This window comes from Stenella coeruleoalba, assembly GCF_951394435.1.
Source record: "Stenella coeruleoalba genome assembly, chromosome: 1".
Classification (NCBI taxonomy): Eukaryota; Metazoa; Chordata; class Mammalia; order Artiodactyla; family Delphinidae; genus Stenella; species Stenella coeruleoalba.
This window is the reverse complement of record NC_137169.1, coordinates 41,269,010-41,290,922: the sequence shown is the minus strand read 5'-3', so window position 1 is coordinate 41,290,922 and position 21,913 is coordinate 41,269,010. Positions and strand designations below refer to the sequence as shown.

The 21,913-nt window shown below is 43.5% G+C and overlaps 1 protein-coding gene across 6 annotated transcripts in view; it reads right to left on the bottom strand.

The window, feature by feature from the left end:
• Positions 1 to 14,896: 14,896 nt before the first annotated feature.
• Positions 14,897 to 21,913, bottom strand: part of ELAVL4 (ELAV like RNA binding protein 4) — a gene marked incomplete at its 5' end in the record, with an annotated part of 85,768 nt that continues 78,751 nt past the window's right edge. For 2 of the 6 annotated variants that reach the window (XM_079927600.1, XM_079927598.1), the window contains 3 exons: positions 14,897 to 15,785; positions 18,766 to 18,804; positions 20,689 to 20,914. In XM_079927600.1, the coding sequence (XP_079783726.1) occupies positions 15,416 to 15,785; positions 18,766 to 18,804; positions 20,689 to 20,914 (635 nt within the window). In that variant the 3' untranslated portion in view covers positions 14,897 to 15,415. The remainder of the gene's footprint in view (positions 15,786 to 18,765; positions 18,805 to 20,688; positions 20,915 to 21,913) is intronic. The other 4 variants (XM_079927601.1, XM_079927599.1, XM_079927602.1 and 1 more) reach the window with 3 other exon arrangements.

Below are 21,913 nucleotides of genomic sequence, written 5' to 3'. Positions count from 1 at the left end.
GCACGAGGGGGAAAATGTCTAGGGAAGAGAAGAAAAACAAATGGAGTTAAGGGTCACTCCAAGGGTTTTGGCTTGAAAGACTAGAAGGATGGTGCTGCCATTTGCTAAAATGGGGACAAGAGTAGGTTGAGTGGATGAGAAGGTAAAAAGGAATTGCTTTTTGGCTATGTTAATTTTAAGATGCCCTTTAGACAGTAAGGTGGAGATGTCAGCTTGGCAATAGTATATATATCTCCAGAGTCAAGGGGAGAGATATGGGCTGGAAATACATTGGGGAATCTTCTGAACATTAATTATATTAAAAGCCATGATCCTGGATGAGTGATTCTGAGAAGTGAATGTAGTTAGAGAAAAGGTCCAAGAGCCTCCAATATTTAGAGTTCAAAGAGATGAGGAAGAAATTGATTGATGGCCAGAAAGGTAGGAATAGGAAGCAGAGTCTTCACTTGAGAATGAAGATGAGGGAGGAGGTATTGGAGGTTTGAAAGAAAGAGGAGAAAGCAGGAAGACATCCTCTAGGAGCGAGAGGGTACGAATGAACTAGAGTACAGTGAAATGAGGGAGGACCCAAAAAAAGAATGTTTGCAAGGATGGGATTATATTTTTGATTGTGGACTTAAACTGAATAGGAAGGGAATTGGGGACATGGCAGGTGGGAGGGGGATGGACAGTAAAAAGTGAGTTGAAGGTCCCAGTGGGCTGAAGGGTTATTTTGAGTCAGGGTACTAAAGGGAGTGGGATAGGAAGTAGGCATTGACAAGAGGATGCTTGAAATGGAAATTCAGGTCTTTAAGGCCTAAGGTATGAGCAGGAAGGGAGTAACGAAGGGGAAGGAGAAGCAGAGGTTGAGGAATTCAGAAGCTAGGATATTGAAAGGATCATCTATGTGCATATTGAAATCATCAAGAATTATGACAGATTAGTTTTGGAGAGTCTTAGTGTGGTTTTGGGGAATATTTATGGGAGATAAGTTGTATGCCTGGCACACAGTGGGTTCTCAATCAATGCAATTTGATCACTTATTTGCTTAATATTTATTCAGGGCGCTGGGGCTTCTCCCTCAGGTGCTTCCAAGGGAGGGCCCCGTGGAGGGTCGTGACACTGCATTTCAGGTTGGGGTGGGGGTTGGGACACACGGTTGGGGTACGATTCTGCCCTCAAGGGAATGTATGGGTCCCTGCTGCGAGGCTGCCCCGTAGTCTAGGGTGCAGGCCTTTCTGCGGGCTTCAGGCTGGACTCCCACCAGAACCGCACGCCTTCAGCTCCGCGGCGGCAGCAGCAGATGGTGAGAAGTGGGTGGGCTGGGGGTATCTGCAGCTGATCCCACAGTCGCTGGATTAATGAGGCCTCGTGCCCGCCTTCTTTTCTGCAGCGTGCCAGCCGACAGTAGCTTCCTTTGCTGGGGTGGGTTTGTTTGTGGGAAATTTTTTGGCAGTGAAAGCTCAGCACCTGATTGAAAACTTCCTCTCCCCCTCATTTTTCCCCCTCCCCCAGCTCCTAGGCTTGTTCTAATGTATTCTGGGGCCTCAAACCTGCCCCTGGGGTTCTTCCTGCTATCAGACTGATGAAGCTAAGATCAGGTAGTCCTGCTCCTGCATCTACCAATGGGGAAACTGAGGCCTAGAGAATTTAAATATTCATTCTGTCGCAGGAGGCTCAGGACTCTGCACATATTCTAGGCCCTTTCGGTGTCTAGCTGCCTCCCCAGGGTAGCACAGGCTCCACAAGTAAGAACTTGGACTGTTCATATTTGAGGTTCAGATGTATATAAGCATATCTGATGGATATTGAGGTTGTGGGGAAAGGAGGCATTGGAAGCCAGATCACAATGGAGACAAGGGGGTCCCGAGAGAAAACATCGCTCTAAGTGTGGAGGGAGGCTGGCACAGAGGACCAGGTTAGTAAAGTGGCTTGAAGATAAGAAGCACTAGTTGTGGGCATAGTGTAAAGCTCTTCTTAGCCCACTTTGGTCTGGCCAAAAAACTATTTCAGTAAGACACTCGGGGTCCAGCAAAGTGGGATAAGAGAAATAAAGGGTGCACCCCTAATGATAAGCAAGAGTGAGAGAGCAGGTGAGAAAGAGAGATAGCCCTGGGGATCTGGAGTTGAGCGAAGATGCTGAGTTAGTGGGGTGGCAGGGATTGAGCTCACACGGAGCATGAGAGGTCAAAGGTAGGTCAGTGCCCCTGAATGGGTAGCCCAAGAGGAGCCCTGGCTGCACGGCAGACTGAGGCAGGCAGCAATGCAGCAATGACAATCTGGAGGTGAGTTGGGATGGAACCCATAGCAGTGGAGACAGTAGGGGCAGTGGACATCTGGGGTGAACCTGAAGTCCCATATAGGCTTCATCAAAGTGGTCAAACTGAGAGACGCAGGCAACGGCCAAGTGGGACAGAGTAATAAGCAAACTGAAACCACTGAGACAAAATTTTCTAATCTTTGTCATATAGTGGTGTATGTACAAAAATATTTATTTGTCCCAGTAGAGTAGAGGGACAGACTGTTTGGGGCCAGAGGTGAATGGATTGGGAGTTGTAAGAGCCCAGGGCTTGGGTTGTAAAAGCCCAACCCCCTGGCTGCTCAGAGGGTTGAGGAAATAAACTGAACACATCAATAAGAATGTGTTCACTGGTTGGGAAGCTCTGCAGTAAGGAATGTATTTTTCTCAAGTAAGAAGAGGTCTTGGGGAGATAATCCAGGGTTGCTGTAACAGCTTAGAGATACCACTGAGGACCTAGGCACCTCATGTGCTTCTAATCTGTCGTTCATAGTTTTCGACTATTGCCTTCATGGTTGTAACAAGACACTTGCAGCTCCGGACATCACATGAGCATTCCAAGTGGGAGGAAGGAAGAGGGGAAGGAGGGCAATGGCAAAGGGAAAACACTGTGTCATCTTTTTTTTTTTTTTTTTTTTTTGCGGTATGCGGACCTCTCACTGCTGTGGCCTCTCCTGTTGCAGAGCACAGGCTCCGGACACGCAGGCTCAGCGGCCATGGCTCACGGGCCCAGCCGCTCAGTGGCATGTGGGATCTTCCCGGACCGGGACACGAATCCATGTCCCCTGCATCGGCAGGCAGACTCTCAACCACTGCACCACGAGGGAAGCCCTGTGTCATCTTTTAAAGAGCTTTCCTGAAAGCCTCACCAAGGACTTGTTACATCTCATTGGCCAGAGCTGTGTGATGTGGCCACCTCTAACTGTAAGGAAAACTGAATGTAGCTAAGCATTTTGTTGCCCCAATAAAATCAGAGTTCTGTTAGAAAGGGAGAAGAAATGTGGGTAGGCCTGTGACAAATGCTGCATGTATTCAGGGAACAGTACATAGTTTTGCTTAGTTGGACCCCAAACTGTGAGGCAGGAAGAGGAGAAGGATGTGGCTAGTTGAGCCATCAGAGCCTAGGTGATGCAAGGCCTTGGAAGTCATTCTCAGGTTTCTGGACCATAACACCTTGGTGATGGGACTCCACTGATGGGATGTAGGCAGGGAAGTGATTTGGTCAGATTAGTGTTTTTGGCAGATCATTCTGGCTAAGGGGATGAAAGGAGTGCAGATGTTGAGGAGGAGAGGTCTCCTATGAGGTTAGTACCATAATCCATGTACATACATAGAAGGTCTCCAGTTAATCTCTGAATGAGATGATAAGACTTAAACTAGGATATCAGCCATGAGGAGGGGGAGGAGGGGAAGAATCTGAGAAATTTTCAGGGGTAAAAATGACAGGGTTTGGTAATTGATTGTATAGTTAGGGGAAGGGGGTTGGAGTTTAGAAATACCCCTGGATTTCCCCCATTTATTGGGATAAGGAATACAAGAGAAAAAGTAGGTCTGGAATATATAGTCGACACTTGAACAACATGGGTTTGAACTGCATGAGTCCACTTATACATGAAATGTTTTCAATAGTAAATACCACAGTACTATACAATCCATGGTTGGTTGAATCTGGGATGCAGAGGGCTGACTATAAGTTACATTCAGATTTTCAACTGCCAGGAGAGTTGGCGCCCCTAATCCCCGAGTTGTTCAAGGGTCAACTGTATAATTTGTTCAAAATCTCACAGGACGTTGGTGGCAGAGTTAGGAACTGAGTCCTGCTCTCCTGGGCCAGTGCTCTTTCCATTACTCTATTCTCCAACCTCTATCCTCTGGAGCCAGGAAAAACAGTCCACTGATGTCATTGGATCCACTGATTCTTCTCCCCCTTCTCTACTCACCAAGTCATGAGAGCCCAGAGATGAAGTTAATAAAATGGTAGCACCTTGCTCCTGGAGGGCCCAGTTTGACGAGGATGTGCTAAGGGGGTGGGCAGATGGGGCCACCATAAACCCCAGCCCTGCTCTCACTGATGCTGGGGATCAGGGAGGGCCTGAACTGAGCATTAGCTTCTCCCCACAACTATTCTTTCTCTAATCCCTGCTTCATGGTTGGCTTGTATGTTAATTTCCCATTGCTGCTAGAGCAAATTACCACAAACTTTGTGGCTTAAAACAACACAAATTTATTCTCTTATAGTTCTAGAGGTCTGAAGTCTAAGATCAAGTGAGGGACTTCCCTGGTGGTCCAGTGGTTAAGAATCCACCTTCCAACACAGGGGACGTGGGTTCGATCCCTGGTCGGGGAACTAAGATCCCATGTGCCATGGGACAACTAAGCCCGTGCTGCAACTACTGAGCCCACGCGCTCTGGAGCCCGAGCAACAACTAGAGAAGCCCATGCGCTGCAACAAAGAGCCTGCATGCCTCAACGAAAGATCCCGCATGCGGCAACTAAGACCCGACGCAGCCAGAAATAAATAAATAAATACATAAATATTAAAAAAAAAAAGATCACGGTGAGGACAGGGCTGTGTTCTTTATGGAGTCTTTATGGGAGAATCCATTTCCTTACCTTTTTCAGCTTTTGGAGGCCACCTGTGCTCCTTGGCTTGTGGGCCCTTCTTCACATCACCAGCACATTTTGCTTCCATCATCACATCTCCTACTACTGACTGATCCTCCTGCCTCCCTTTTATAAGGACTCTGTGATCACATTAAGCTCATCTAGATAATCCAGATATAATAATCCAGAATAATCTCTCCATCTCAACAGAATCACATTTGCCAAGTACTTTTGACCATGTAAGGTAACATACCCTTGAGGTCCAGGGATTGGGATGTGAACATCTTTGGAGGGGCCGTTATTCAGCCTACCACAGCTGAGCACCTTCATTCTTTTTGTGCTCAGCCTTGTGCCTGACAAATAGAGCACAATCCTTGCCCTTGATGAACTCACGGTTTAGGGGCAAAGGCAGAGAAGTCAATAGCAAATTACCGTGCAGTGTGAGAGAGGGAAGAACAGGGACTTTGGGAAACCAGAGGACTAGTACATAACCTGGTGTGGGTGGTCGATGGGGGGAGGGAGCTCCAGAAGAGACAGTATCCATGCTGAATTTTGAGGAATGTGTAAGAATTAACCAAATGAATAATAATGATAATAATAATAATAAAAGCAAACATTTATTAGTTACTGCTATCTGCCAGGTTGTGTTTTAAGCACTTAACACATGTTAATGCATTTGATCCTCTCTATACCATGTAAGGTGGGTACTTTATCATCCCTGTTTTATAGATGAGTAAACTGAGGCTTTGAGAAGATGATCCGTCAGCTGGAATTTAGGTCCTTCCCACTACTCGTTTTTTAAAAAAATATGTTTATTTATTTTTTAATTTTGGCCGTGCCGGGTCTTAGTTGTGTCATGTGGGATCTTTGCTGAGGTATGCGAACTCTTAGTTGTGGCATGCAAGCGGGATCTAGTTCTGTGACCAGGGATCGAACCTGGGCCCCCTCCATTGGGAACACGGAGTCTTACCCACTGGACCACCAGGGAAGTCCCCCTTCCCGCTACTCTTCAGGTAAATATCAATGTCTTTCCACGGCTCATGAGGTCCTTGGTGATCAGGTCCCTTCTACCACCCCCATCCCAGACCCATCCCCACCTCCAATGCTGAGTCACTGGGGGCTCCTTTCAGCTGAGCCTCGTTCCTCTCCACCTCTGGGCCTTTGCCCAGGCTATTACCCTCTGCCTAGGATGGGACATACTCACCTTATCCTTCAGATCTCAGCTGAAATGCCACAGTATCAGGGCATTCCTGTCCTCAGCGGGGCAGGTGTCCTTGTTACTCACTGTCAGAGTAGCCTGCACTTAACCTTAACAGCACTTACCCCCTACTGTATTCAAACATCTCTTTTGTCCCCTCATTGTATTCTCAGTGCTATATAGTAGGGGGTCAATGAATATTTGCTGAATCAATAAAAAATATAGGGGAAGATGAGTCTAGGAGTAAAAGCAGGAGCAAGACTGTCAGACAGCACCTAGTCCAACACTTTCCTTAAATCTTTGGGAAATTGAGGCCCAAAGAGGTGCAGTGACTTGCCCAATATCACACAGTAAGTCAGAGGAAGAGCTGAAGATTCTGACCCCTGGTTCTGGGTTACTTCCATGGTTCCCAGTGTGATGCACCTGACCTTGCCCCAATGTCTGCCTGTCCAAGTATGATTCATCCTTCAAGATATAGCTGATTCCTAAACATCTCTAGGATGCCTTTCTTTATACACCTCAATTTCATCCCACCCTGCCGAAGTTAGAATTGACTGCTCTTTTCTCTGTGCTCCCCAAACACCCTCTGGCTTTGACCTTACCCTGCGATGCTCAGCTTACATTTTTTTTTTTTTTTTTGTGGGCTGCGTTGGGTCTTTGTTGCTGCTCACAGGCTCTCTCCAGCTGTGGTGAGCAGGGGCCACTCTTCATTGCCATGTGCAGGCTACTTATTGAGGTGGCCCCTCTTGTTGCAGAGCATGGGCTCCAGGCGCCCTGGCTTCAGGAGTTGTGTCTCGCAGGCTCTGGAGCACAGGCTCAGTAGTTGTGGTTCATGGGCTTAGTTGCTCTGTGGCATGTGGGATCCTCCCGGACCAGGGCTCGAACCTGTGTCCCCTGCATTGGCAGGTGGATTCTTAACCACTGCACCACTAGGGAAGCCCTCAGCTTACATATGAGCTCTTCCAAGGCAAGCACTGTGTCTGATTCCTCTGTACAGATTTGATATGTGAAGTGTGCTGTGATACAGGAAAGCAGAGAGAGGTGGGATTGTCCAGGAATCCCTAACCCAGCCTGAGGGTCAGGGAAGGTTCTCTGGAGGCAGTGAATCATGAGCTGAACAAGCTGGATTAGCCATGTGGGTGGTACATGTGTGTATGTGTGTGCTTTGAGTGAAATGGGGCCTGGTGGTGGAGGGCAGGGCATTCTAAGGAGGGGAATCTTAATATTTGTGAGTTGGGATAATGAGATATTCACATGGTGGGTGGGTTGGGGGGCAACCCAAAGCCCCTTTTCTCCGAAGGATTCAAATAAGGAGGTTGAACTGACTTCCAAGGACTTTCCATAGCTAACAAAGCAGGCAAGGCCAAGACCAATTGTGTGACAAGTTGGGGAGGGCTTCCCTTTACAGATAGTCTGATTGGATCATCTTGGGTGAGACAGAACTTACGACTCTTGTGCCTACAGCCAAGAGGAGTAGGGCTTGGGGATAACAGTCTTTTCCCAGGTATTTGCTTGTGAATGGAAGAGCCTCATTCTCTGCTCCAAAGCCTTCTGGCATCCTGCTTTTCTAAAGAAGTCTCAGCCTGAGCGTTCAACTCTTTTTCTGTTATTCTGCTGCCATCCACCCACCACTGCCTACCTAAGCTCCTCAGCACCTGCCGTCATCCCTTCACCAGCCCCAGGAAGGCCTGTCTCAGCTCTGCCTTGCCCAACCACTCCCCACTGTACTGCACAGGCTGCTCAAGCTGCCTGCCCTGCCCAAGCCATTCTTTACCAGCGGGCCATGTTGTCTAGCACATGACCCCAGCCCTGGCTTCAGCTATTTGGACCAGGTTGGGCTGTGAGAAGGCGAATTAATGGTACCAGCAACTTGTAAACACCAACCAACCAGGGCCAATCCGGTCCCACTCTCTGGAATTTGAACTGTTTATTCAGGGAGAAGTGGACCTCTGGTAAAGAGAAACCATTGAAAAGCCACAGTGAGTAAGGAAGTGAAATGGCTGAGTCACTGTAGTGGCCGGGCTCCAGAGGACGGACCAATTTGTTCTCTGTTGGCTGAGGAACAATCAGAGCCTCTGCTGGTGTGCGGCTGGAGTTACTGTATTTCGAAAGCAGCTGAAGTGCAATGAGACCAAGTGAGATTCCCAAGAGCTTATTTCCACACGCATCCCGACTATTTTGTCCCTCCTTTACTTGAGGGTTTCTCTGTTCTTTACATCCAGGGGCATCCACCAACCTGGCCAGTCGGCCCTGTCCAAGGTGGTCTTTTCCTCTGGGAATCTTTCTGGCTACAGTTTAATTCCTACTATTCTTCGCTGAGTGCTAGAGACTTGATGTATTTTATCTCTAATTCTTCCTTCTCTGATGAGGAATCTCGGAGACATTAAACAATTTGCCAAGGAATTCAAACCCAGAACTTTCTTTCACCAGAACTCTCCTCTTACCTCCAGGCCATATTCTCTTCCCTTTCTGGGCCCCGGAATACTCCTTTCACTCGCCACAGATTTTATAAAATTTCCTGTAATTCTCCTTTCAGCACAGAAACTATCTGGCATGGCTAAATAATTGTTTCATATGTCTTGTCTTTGTAACAGAATCCCAAACTTCCATTCCTGTTTCTTGTTTGTCTTCTGTCATAGCCTACTGCACAGTGTCATGCACGAAATAGGTGGAAGAAAAAAAAAAGGCTGCATATGTTTACGCATCGTGTGCCCCTAGCTCAGTGCCTGGCATGTGGCAGATGTTCAGGTTAGGATTCTAGTGTAGACAAGGCTTAGGTGGGTTTCTCCCTGCCCCCCACCACCCTGCAGTACCTCACAGGTAGGTGGGTGTTCAACTGATGGTGGTGGTCACATTAAAAGGCCGTCAGTGTGCTTTAGTGGAAAGACACTGGATTGGAGCCAGATGGCATGGGTGTAAATTCCAGTTCCGCACAACCTTGGGCAAGATACTTAACGTCTCTGAGTCTATTTTGTCAGATGTAAAGTGGGGATTATGTTATGTGCCTCCCAGGATTGTTTTGAGGATTTGGGGGCAACACAGGTAATGAAGGAGCTCCCACCGCAGTAATACTGGTTCACACAATGCTTTAGTTTGTAGGGAGACTCATAGGGCCAGCTCCAAGGGCAGCTAAGGTGGCTTGTAAACACTCTTACCTTCTGATCCTATCCTTGACTCTTTTCTACCTCAATGACTTTTGGTGGTTTAAATAGATCTATCAACAAATAATCTTGTTTTTTGGCACTGCTGAGCAAACTGTGTTTAAAAACCATTACTTTTAGTTTTTCCTTGTCAATTTGCTTATAAACCAATATTATTGGATCTGTTTTTCCATTAAAGATTTGGGGAGAAGGTTAGCCCCAGGCACAGGGCATTAATGTTATTTCCCTTGTTCGTTACATAACAGGACTCATCTCCACCTTTAATTGAAATGAAGCTCTAATTGTGACAGAATTGGATCATAGCCAGGGTGGTATAACCGGGGGCTTTGGGGCCAGATAGGCCTGGGTTTGAATTCTGTCTTCACCACCTACTCACTTGCAAAAGATATCAAATCTCTCTGAATCTCTTTGTGTTCAATGTTAACGGGTGATGTTACCCTTCACTGGGTTGGCAGAAGGACAGAATGCTAAATGTATAGTGTCTGGCATATTGGAAAGATAATAAATGCTAGTGCTCTTTCTAGAAAACATTTCTTAAACCTCGAGGACTTTGCTGGAAACTCTTTAAAATAATTACATGGCATCTTGGAGTGGCATGTGAGTCCACTTTGTATTTGAACTACTAGTAGATCAAGCTGGACTTGCATAGGGAAGCTTTTTGGTAATTAACCCGGGGTTGGGTGATTTTAAGCCAGTTTTCATCCTGCTGCAGAAACAAAAAAAGATGAGACTGGAGAAATGCTATTCCTTTAATTGAAGGAACACTTTTATGTTCTCAGGTCTATTTTAATCTTAAGTGCCGATTATGCATCATTCTCTCCTGTTAACAGACACTTCTGTAAGTGATCTGCACAGAGAGAAATATGATTCTAACATAAATACTGTACCATGAGAAATTATCTTATTACCTAATATGCCAAAAAGTTAATAAGATAAAGGAACAGTACGAGCCATTTTTGGACAATGTTAAAACTTGATTTTAGCTCATGGAAATAAAATGTAATTTCCTTTTATCATTCTCTTTTTCAGGTAGAACAAAGGCAGTGAAGGGTGTAAGGATATTATACAGCTGTGTTCTGTGAACTCCTGTTAAGGCTGTGGAATGGATCCAGGAAGGATGGCCTCAAATTAAGATTTTAATGGCTCTTCCATTTAGAAATCACACTCTTGCTTTTAACGCTGTCTTGTTAGATCTGATTTTTGACTTTGCAGGTGAAAGTAGAAAACTCCATTTCCTATTCAACTGTACAAATGTTTGCCTCTGTGTGTTTGCATGTGTATGTCTGTTAGGGAACAAATGCATAGCGCCTACGGAAAGTCAGGACAAAACAATTTCAGGAACTGGGAGTTTCCTGAATCATCTATGGTAAAAGGCAATTAAATGCCAAATTTTGACAAGGATAAAGTAGCCAAACCCAAATACTGACTGAGTAGGGGCCCCGAGAGACTTTGTGAGTGTCAAATGTACTTTTAAATGTTATTCTTTGGGGTTTAAATGTTTTATTCAACAAATAATGATTAATTTTGATGAAGGAAATTTAAACAGGACTCAAGTTGATAAAAACTGCTGGCTGCAACCATCATTTGGCCAGTGCTTGATCTTTGGTAGTGGATGTAAGTAGTTTTGATGCTGGTGGTGATGATGTGGGGTGGTTACAGATACTAGCACGTGTTTTTGGCCCTCTTCTGTTCCTATCACTTTGACAGAAATAACACTAAGTAAATGCCTTCAGCCTTCTCTGGCATGCCAATTCTTCATCCAAGCAAAACATAACGTACCTAGGACCTGAAATTTAATAATCTCTGCATTCTTGCGATTTGTTAGACCTTTCCTACAAACACCTACAGAAACTATACAATGTTTGCCTGGAGATTTGAGGTAACAGGCTTACACTTGCAGCAAGACAGATTTTTTATTAGATGTTAGGCAGACAACTTGTGCTGATGATGGGAAGTGTTGCCAAGAGAGTGTATGTAGAATGTCCTTCGTTGGACGTTTTAAAGATCTATTGAAACACCTACAGCTAATTGTGAAACTTTCAGGACAGATCTGTTGGAGGCTGGGGAATGAACTACATGAACTGGTGAGATTCCATCAACTTCCAATATTCCAAAATAAATATCCATTTGTTTAAAGTGCACTAAAATGACCCCTTTAACGAGCAGGGGTGGTGATGATTGGTAATAACTATCATAGGTTTGGCAGCAACATTTTTAGACCCTATGCACACATTTGCGAAGCTCTGTTATTCCTGGGGGTAGTAATTCGTTTGAATGCCCATTTCTCTTCAGAAAAGGAACATAGCAGCTTGTCTTTAAGACAAAACTAAAAGGAGAATCTTTAAGTATGTGAAGTTCAGGCTGACTTAGAGTTTTAATATTTAGCTTGGTTAATTAAATCCTATTCTTTGCCCTGAATTTAATTATCCCAACCATTGAGGTAATTTAATATAATAATAAAAAAGGAGCTAATGAGAAATGGAAGAAACTCTGACTATTCCTTCATCTGGATCAGTGGGGGCATTTCTTCTTCAAGTGTCAGTTTGTGGATGGTGATGTGATGTTTTATGGGGTATTATGAATTTTCAATTAGTGAGAAGATGAAAAAGACAGACAGTAGATCATCAACAAATGATCATATCAGGAAATCACTGAAAAGCTCATCTGTAAAGTTCAGGGCATATTTTAATATGACTTCATGATACCTTAGGCAGTCTTTTCCCCCTAGGCTGAGCTTGAATCACGTTCTTCTACGCAGTATGAAAAAGTCCTTGTTTAAGGTTTCTGTTCAAAGGTAAGAAAGTCAGATACTTGACACTTCTAAGCAAAAATGAGTTTAAATAAAGAGGTGACCTTTCTTTTCACTTCCAGTACAAAATGGTCTGTTTCCTTACTGTTGCGCAAGCTTTGCCACCTCAATGCTGAGGTGCTGTGCAGTTGTATCAGACTTGGATTCAAATCCCAGCTGGAAATTTGCTAGCTGTTTCAAGTTAATCTCACTGAGCCTCAGTCTTGTCATCTGTGAAATGAGGATAGTGCTATCTCCTTCTTCCAGATGGCTGCAGGACCAAGAGAGAGAACGTAGAGGGCACCACACAGCCTGTCTGACGCATAATAGAAGCTCTGCAAATAGTGACTCCCTTTCTTCTGCACAAGTCACAAGTATGCTTATAAATGAATAACAGACACTAGTGGATCATAATGCCAAACACAGTGCCAAATGTGTCGGCTCATTATCCACCAGGACAGTGCTCCTCACACTTTAAAGTACCAGTGATTCACCTGGGGAGCTGGTTAAATATAGCTTTGCATTCAGCCAGAGATTCCGCATTTTAACAAGCTCCCAGATGACACTTAAACTGCTGGCTGGAGACCATACCTTTAGTGGTGTGGAACTAGGGCAATGACTTTTGAATACTGAGTTGACTTTGAGAGACTGGGCTAAGTTGCAAAACAGAAATTTACTCTACTTTTTTTGTTTGTTTGTTTAATGGTAAAAATATTGGGGAAATCGGAAGATGCTACAGAAAAAAAAGTGTGAGTGAACACATTTAAAAATCTGGGAAGCTCGAATCCATTCTACACACTTTCATTTATTGTCTGGACAAAGTACAAATAATTCAAACACAACAAGATTATGAAAAAAAAACATTTACAATACTTTCCCTCAGAAATCATCTAAACTAGCAAGATTAACATGAAGTCATTCATTATAACTAAAGTATACAACTGCCTGGTCCTAAGATTTTTTTTCCTTTTTTTTCCCCCCCAAGAGTGAACACTTTATAGAGAAGAGATTTTGGCATGCCTTTCCCACTAATGCTTAGCAAATGCATCAAACTTTGCCAGCAAACTGAGTTCATTCATAGCAGGTGATGTTAAAAGGTTTCCCTGAATGTTGAATGAGTGTTCTCTGAACTGAAATCTGGTGTTTTTTTCTCAAAACCGAAAAGAGGAAAAAAAACAGAAAAAAAATTTAAAGGAGGAGTCTATGATGCAGCCGTGGTTTTCGTTACCTCTCTACCACTACGGCTACTACTACAAAGTTTGCCTCTTTAGTGTGAAAACAACAGTTCTGTCTACATGCACTTAGTGGGTTCAGCATGAGAAAAAACGCACAAAATAAGCACAAGTTATAAATAACCATAACGTTTTATTACCATTAAGACTAAACTGGTATTGAAAAGATTGTATATAACAAGACAAGAAAAGCAATAGCAAATTTAACTATCAACTAGATTATGCATAGCGAGTAACTGTTTCTATTACCCAGGGAAGAGCATGAACCCTTGTATTTTTTTGTTTTGTTTTTGTTTTAAATATATAACCGTACAAAGCACAAATATACTAAAATGATCAGTGCACTGGACGTGGGAGAATGCTCCCTCAGTCATTTTGTTCCCTTAGCTCTGTTTTGTTTTCCCCAATCTGAATTACGTTAAAATAAAGACCCAGTTGTTTTTATTTTTCTACTGTGCAGTAAGAAAAAATATTCACAACAAACATGACAATATATCAAACAATAGTTCTACACAAGTTACCTTGATACCTCTTTAACTGTCACTTAAATATCATAAGAAAACATTTTAAGACATATACAAACAAAACTAGCCAAGTGTTACAACTTATAATAAATTAACCCAAAGAAAAAATAACTTTATATATATATATTTATATTGTATATACACATACACACACAACAGAATGACACAATAATATGCTTCTTCCCATAGTTTAAGTAAACAAATAAGTAGTCTAGCCAATCTAGCTATATTTGATCTCGGCCATAGGCATCATCACATCTGCAATTAAATAAATAAGTGTTTCAAGCAACATAAACAGTGTTTCAAATGTACCAACACAGCCCAATTCTATCAGCATGGGCTACAAAGTGAATTTGAAAATTCCTTAATGAATTTAAAGCAAATGTAGTTTTTGTTTTCCTCTCCTAAACACATTACATTTAACTATGATACTAAGATATGTAAATAATTTCGTAGCACCTACTGCTCAAACTAAGGAAGTTTTAGATCAAAAGGAAAAATTAATCTTTTTAATTTTTGTTCTGCTGACATCCCATACTGATGACTTAAAGAAAAACTGTCTTTCAACTCATCTCCTTGCTTTTGGGTTTTGACTGTGGGGAACTGTGGTACCCTGGGTAGAATGAACACTCCTTTCCCCTAGTAATTAATAATTTTTTTATTATTATTACATGCTATGAAAAGATATGAAGATCATCTGTTTATAGCCCATCCTTCAAAAAACAGTCTACGAATCCAGTTTAAAACACACATCTTGATCTCTAAAAAGTTACCAGTGCAGTATGAACGCGACAAAGTTGTCAATTTCCCCTAAATTAGCCAGTCAAAATATTTTTTTCTCAAATCCAGATTCTCTTGTAAAAATTCTTTATATTTTATAAAAATAGATTTTTCTTGAAACCCATTTTCAGCAAAGAGACCACCTCTTTGGCAACGTTAATGTTATTAAATTGTTAATGTCATCAGGTATCCCCCTCGCCCCCATCCCCTAACAGAAGACTGTTTTAGTTCACATGATATAAAAGAAAAAAGGAAAAATAAAAAAATTTGCAAAAGTTTCTTTAATTTTTGCAATTTTTATTATTCCTCTTTAATTTGTGTGGGTTTTTTTTTTTAACCAATCTGATTGGATCAACATTTTGACAAAAAAGAAAAATCTTTATTTTCTTTCTTTGAATCCCATTACTTTGTAAAAATTGTTTTATTTTTATTATTTTTTTTTGTTTTTTGTTTTTCTTCTTCAAATGAGCGAATGGTCATCTTAAAAAGACCCACCTTCAAGGAAGGTAGTAAAATTAGCTGGCTGGGTAAAAATCCCTGCACGTCGCTATCTATGTATATTATAGTCAACAACGACAGCTATGAAAGAACATTCAATGCATCAAAGGTATTTTTTTGTGTTTTTTTTCTTTTTTTCTAAGCATTATAAAATCCTTTCCTGGTACACCTCAGGATAATCCAATGTTTTAATACTTAGGCAACACTGGCTTATAAAGTCCATGGTTGAATATAAGCCTTGAAAAGTTTGTTTCTCTCTCTTTTGTGTGTGTGCGTGTGTATGTGTGTGTGCGCGCGTGTGTTTTGTTCGTATATATTTATATATATATTTTAATAAGTAAGGATGGGAAATTCAGGACTTGTGGGCTTTGTTGGTTTTAAAGGAAACTTGCAACACTCGGTCTCCCAGGCGGTACCCGTTGAGGCTGGCAATGGCCATGGCTGCCTCATCATAGTTGGTCATGGTGACAAAGCCGAATCCCTTGCACTTGTTGGTGTTGAAGTCACGGATGACTTTGACGTTGTTCACCGCACCAAAGGGGCCGAAGAGCTGCCAGAGGACACTCTCGTCGGAATCAGGGGACAGATTGTAGACAAAGATGCACCAGCCTGTTCCTGTGTGACCAGGGATGTTCATTCCCACAAGGCTTGTCATCCCGTCAATGGTGATTGGGGAGAACCTGGGGGGACAAGCAGAAGGGGGGACTGGTCCAGACATCAGTCTGACCGTGGATAACACACAGATGCACAGACACAGACACGGGGCAGAGGCCTGAGTGAGTGTTTGCAGGAGAGTCTTCAGGGTTTGAAAACCAAAATACAAAGACTAATGTCTGTGGCATTTCTTCTAATGGGAACAGTTAGACTGGCTAAGGCACATATATGCCAAGAGAAAGGCCTAGGTCAACCACTAAGAACCACGAAGAACTCCCAGGGCAAGTCTCTGTCATACTATCAAGTATATGTTCATAGGGTATCCCACTCTGACCCTCACCTTCCCTCCCCACAATAGATCGTGAGCTCTTCAGAGAAGGGGCCCCACTTCATTCATCCTTTTGCTCTACTTCTTTATTCAGTGGAGCCCATATGGGAATCTCACAGACATGACACGTAGAAAACAATAACTGCTTATTGATTGAACAGGTGAATAACACTGGTGGATGTCGATGCTCGGGACATTTCATTTATTTTTTAAGGCAGTTTAGGAGATGGCCCAGAAGTGCTCAAGTCTACCATCTTTGCAGTCCCTTGACTTAACGGTGGTCAAAGATCTCTCAGTATTATCAGGCATGGAGATACATGAGATCTCTAGATATTATGGGGCACAGAGATACACCCATTGTTATTAATCCAATGGGTGGCTTATGTTTCATTTAGCATTTATTCAAAAGAGTTCCAAAAAAAACCCTGAGCAATAATAATAAAGACGTATCACTCCTTGCTGCTATATTATCTGGAATTCATTTCTAAGCGTCACAGGAGTGAGATTTCAAGTGGTGTGTGCACTTATATATCTTGAATCACTGTACATCAGAAAGGCAAAAAACTGTTTTTTGTCCTATTACAACTACTTCTGTATTAGGCTTCAAAATCTTCTTAGTTTTCACGTAATCTTGAAAAGAAAAACAATCCTTTAGATTCTATTCACCGTCTGATAAAACATGTATGTGATTCATGATGGATGCATCAGATGAAACAATTAGGTTACCAGTGCCCACAGCAGAAAAAATATTTATTAACATTTTACTTTATACCAAACTCATACAGGTATTTTGACGCTATACACTGACTAGTATCTTGCTTTTCATTTGGTTAGTTTTTTTTTTTTTTTTTTTTTTTGAAGTGGGGGATAGGAGGAGAGGAAGCAAAAACTGGGGAAATGAATGGATAAAGTGTCATTTAGGAATGTTTTAAAAATATGCCTATATTATTAGAGATTCAAAAGTCCTATGAAAGAATAGTTGTGTATCTAACTAAAATTTAGATAATCCAATGGCCGCTGAAGATATGCTAAACATAACGACTCAACAGATATTATTTTTGGTATTGTTCACTACATCAGTTTTCCCTCTTACTTAAAAACAAATAACAGGACAAAACCAAAAACCTCATGGTACAGATTCTTAGAAGGGCAAACCCATGTCTAATCGTTATTTGCATTATTTCTGAACATTGTCTTCTCAACCTTCTCTCCTCCAACTGAGCCAACTGACCTCTTTCGGTTTATAGGTAGAGAACGGCTCAATATGGTAAGGCCAAAGTCAGGACCAGCAAAGAGGTTTCAAGGACAGCCTCAACTCTAGATGGTAATGTTACCTGGAGCACTTTGGTAGGAAGGACTCTGGATCCAAATCTGGGTTTAACAGGGAAAGAGAATGCTCTTATCAACTTGTGAAGTTTGCTGCGGGTGGGGAACTGGAGGAGATGGCAGTGTGCACGCTGCCTTGCAGTGTCTTCCCTGACCTCATCTATGCATAAGCATCACTCTTCACAATATCTGGTGCAACTTCGCAAAAGTTCAAGAGGAGCAAAGGTATGGGACAGAGCTGGGAAAAAGTGTAAAATGCGTGGGAACAGGCAAGCAGTATGCTAGACATGTGGAGATAATTCACAGTTACCCTCATGGGGGCTGGGATTGAGATTCAAGAGGCTGGCACCCTGACAGTGAAGTCTGCAGTCGAGTTACTTTCTCCACTGCATGCCAGTTTCCAGAGCAGGGTACCTACCATGCACCGCAAGTGGTGAAAGGCCTGCCTCATACAGGGAGTGTGACTTGGACTATTCAAGACCACATCTCTTTCCCTTGACCGCAGGAAGGGGAATTAAAGTGTGAGGCTCTACAGAGCAGGATGATGAAGATGCTATCTCCCTAGCAGCTCAGTGGGGCTTATCAAAAGTACACGTGGGAATCTCATGGACACAGTGACATAAAGCACCCAACCTCCCAAGATTCAGTTTTCAGACTAGGTCTGGAACACCCTTGTGACTACATTCAGAAAGTCCCCCAAACCTTAACACCACAAAAAGGTTTTAAATAAAAGAAACAGCAAGTTTAAAACATACATACATATATAACCAAGGGAGGATTGCTAATAACTGCTAAAACCTGTAACGAAAGAAACCCCTGGTTGAGGTGCACACAGATACACTTCATTCTCAGGCTGGGCCCTGAAATGCACTTTGAGCTGGGGGCGGGAGTCATAAGGTCATCCATGCACTTATTCATGCTTTGGCCAGGGCTGGTAGTCCGAAATCTAATTTTTCCACTGACAATCATAAGATGATTAGCAAAATGTTCTAATTTTCATTTGCTGGAATCTGCCCTCTTAACTGAATCTTGGCATTGCTAATGTAAAACAGTTGCTTTGCAAGTTTGCAAAATCATCTGGCAAAGAGTCACAGCCTTCCCTCTTAGGGGAGCCGCTCAGAGGACCAGATTATTAAAGGCTTGGTAGCTGTGGCACCTGAACCATAGGAGAAGCCCACCTGTAAATAAAAGAAAAAGTGAAACACACAAACACACTTTGTGTGCCCTAAAAGAAACAAAACCAACTGAGGTCTGAAAGTAAAAGAGAATTTGACATGCTGGTGGAAGAAAAAGGAAGAATTAAAAAAAAAAGTAAAGTTAGTGAATTAAAAAAAAAATTCTAGCCCCAGTCTGTGCCAACACGGACATCTGGCAATCTGTGGAGTTTTAATTACCTCTTTACGCCATAGGCCATATTAAGCAAATTGTCCAGCCTGCAAAGAGAAGGAGGGTCTCTGGGTTAATGCCTCACAGATGGCAAGATCGCTCAATGGAACTATTAATAAGAATGCTCCATTTTCAAAGAAGAAAAGCTCAAAAACTTTCCCCAGTGCTTAGGAGTCTATCCGCTGGTAGTTCCCCCTTTTCCTGCCTCCAACTAAAGTAATTCATGTTCAGGTCAACGCCAGAGTTTAAAGCAAGTGTCTAATGAACCTTCCTTTCTTTCAAGGTCTCAATTAATCCCCCCCCCCCACCTCTCAGAACATTTGTGGGGATTTTATTTTACGTTGTGCTGTGAAAATTTTTAAAGAGGGGTGGCATCTTAAGTTGTTCATTTTTACTGTAATGAAATTGATGAATAAAGGTCTCTGCTCCAGAGAAACAATGTAAGCACACACATCCTGCATATCGGAATGGATCTTTTCTCTTAGTCTGGCTACTTTAACTAAATCTTCTCACCACACCCATTTTTTTTTTTTGATGGTGGGGGAGGTTTGAGGGTTCAGATTTTTAAAAAATTAGCTTACTATTTACAACCTGAAAGCACCTCCCAGCAAACTGCCATTTTGTTATAATCTCCTTCACCTTCAGCATCTTCCTTGGGGATAAGCTATTCACGTCATGGGGCAGTAGTAACCATAGTTTCCACCATTAGAAGCCTGCTGGAAAGGTTTTTTACACAAATACTGCATGTACTCTCACACAAAATAAAAATTAGATGACTTGGACTCTTCGTGAAATCATTAACCCTTTCATGTTCAGGGGCGTATGGAAGTACACTCCAGAGGCTGATTTTTCTCCTCCTTGCGGCTAGACGGAAGGGCCTACTATCTTCCCATGTGATGTTCGAAAAAGAGAAAGACCCTTCCGTTAAAGGGAAGTTGGGACATGGGTGGGATAAAATAACTATTTAGAATTATTATGGGTAGGTCAAGAATATTCTTTGTTTTTTTTTTTTTTTTTTTCGGTACGCGGGCCTCTCACTGTTGTGGCCTCTCCTGTCACCGAGCACAGGCTCCGGACGTGCAGGTTCAGCGGCCATGGCTCACGGGCCCAGCCGGTCCGCGGCATGTGGGATCTTCCCAGACCGGGGCACGAACCCGTGTCCCCTGCATCGGCAGGTGGACTCTCAACCACTGCACCACCAGGGAAGCCCAAGAATATTCTTATCTCTTGCATAACAGAGGTCGGACTACCTACATGGTCAAGGTTGGACTGCCTACATGGAGAGAAATCTGCCTTTCAGAAATGTCCCAGGAGAAGGGGAATGCCCCGTTGCACCTGGAGCTTCCTGGGGGTTAGGTACCCAGAGGAAACACTAGTAAGGCTTGGACAAAGTCTTCCCCCTTGTCTTTCCGGAGTCTGCTGACAATGTCAGAGTAAAGGTAACACAGAAGAGAGGATCCCCTCTACCCCCACCAACCCAACAGAGTTACCGGCACAAGAAGGAGGAGGGCAGAGACCAAACCATTCCCTCTGGCAAGGATGTGCCTTCTGGGCTACTCTTTTCTTTGACTTTATTAAAAGCCACTGCCTTAGCTTTAAGTCTAAACTGCTGAATGTGGTCACTTATCTGTGATTAACTCTCGTTGAAACTGAACCTCCTTATTTGGTTAAATGCAGAAATTTTGTTTCAATCAAAGAATCTGAAGGTTAATCACGGTCACAGCGGTAGTTTGAAAGGGGGCTTAGAAAAGCTTAGAAAAGTCCAATCATCACATTTTACAGCGGTGGAAACTGAGATTTGGGGGCAATTTCCCACAGTGATTGCTAGAGGCAGAGGTTCTCACCCCGCCCCATGCTTCAGGGCCATGGGCTTCCCTGGCTCTTGTCCAGCACTCATGTAGCAGGGCTCTTTCCCCTGTGGGCACGCCTACCTGAACCTCTGAGCCTGGTGGTGAAGTGGGCCAGGGTAGCGCCGGTTGGGGGACTGGTAGAGCTGGGAGAGCAGGGCCTGGCTGGACTTCTGGCTGGGGTTGTTGGCAAACTTCACAGTAATTGGTTCCGTAGCACCACTGGGCTTCTGGCCATTCAGCCCTTTGATTGCTTCTTCTGCCTCAATCCTCTTATCAAACCGGATAAATCCCACCCCTCTGGACACTCCTGGGGAAAGAGAAAGAGCCTTGATAAAGAGTGAACAAACCAAACGGGTAAACATCTCCAGGAAGAGATGCGCTGGGTCCCATGGATTCCCTTGGGGAGTCAGCCCACCTGTGGGGCCAGGGCTGAGCCTGGCTTCCTGAATCTTTTTCACCCATCAAAATGCACCTGCCTGCATTTCTGCCATCATGCCCCTGGACTGTGACTCCTACCCACAGAACACAGGCATCTTTCTCATCTGTCCCTTCCAGCTCCCCCCCCCCACCCTGCTCAATCCTCAGGTCTCCCTTTAGTTGCTGTAACTGATCACCCACTGTCCAGTTTCTAGTCCTCCAATGTGTCCACCACACCTGGCAACTAAATAATCTATTTGAAAAGCAAACTCTGACCATATTATACCATTTAAAAACATCTTTTATACTTTTTCTGTACCTTTTCAATTTTTTACCTTGTGCATAGTACCCATTCCTCATTGCTCCCTACTCCAAACATAGAAAAACAAATGAAAAAAACCCCCACAAAAATCCCTTCCATAGCTCCATGCTGCATACGGATGAATTCCAGACCGCTTGGCGTGGCACTTAATGTCCCTGATGATCTGGCCCCAACCCCCTGTTGAACCTCATGTCAGCCATGCTGAACTGCCAGATACTCCTTGAACAGGTTATGTTCTGCCTCAACTCCACGCCTTAGGGTATGTCCTATCCACCTATTCTACAGGGTACATCCTATCCACCTAGCATGCTCTGTCCCTCCTTCTTGCCAGATAAGTGCAAGTCATCCTCCAAAACTCTGTTCAAACATCACCTCCTTGATGGAAACTTCCTTCCCAACAGTGCCCACCAGGCACAGCATGCCTTCTCCTGAGCTCTCGTTGGGCAACGGACAGCCCTAGCAGGTACTCATCACAGTGGAGTCTTGTACGGGCAGGACTGTGCCACCTTCATCCCTGGTTGCTGGTGTCCCTCTGCGCAGTGTCTGGGGCAGAGCTGCCTTCAGTGA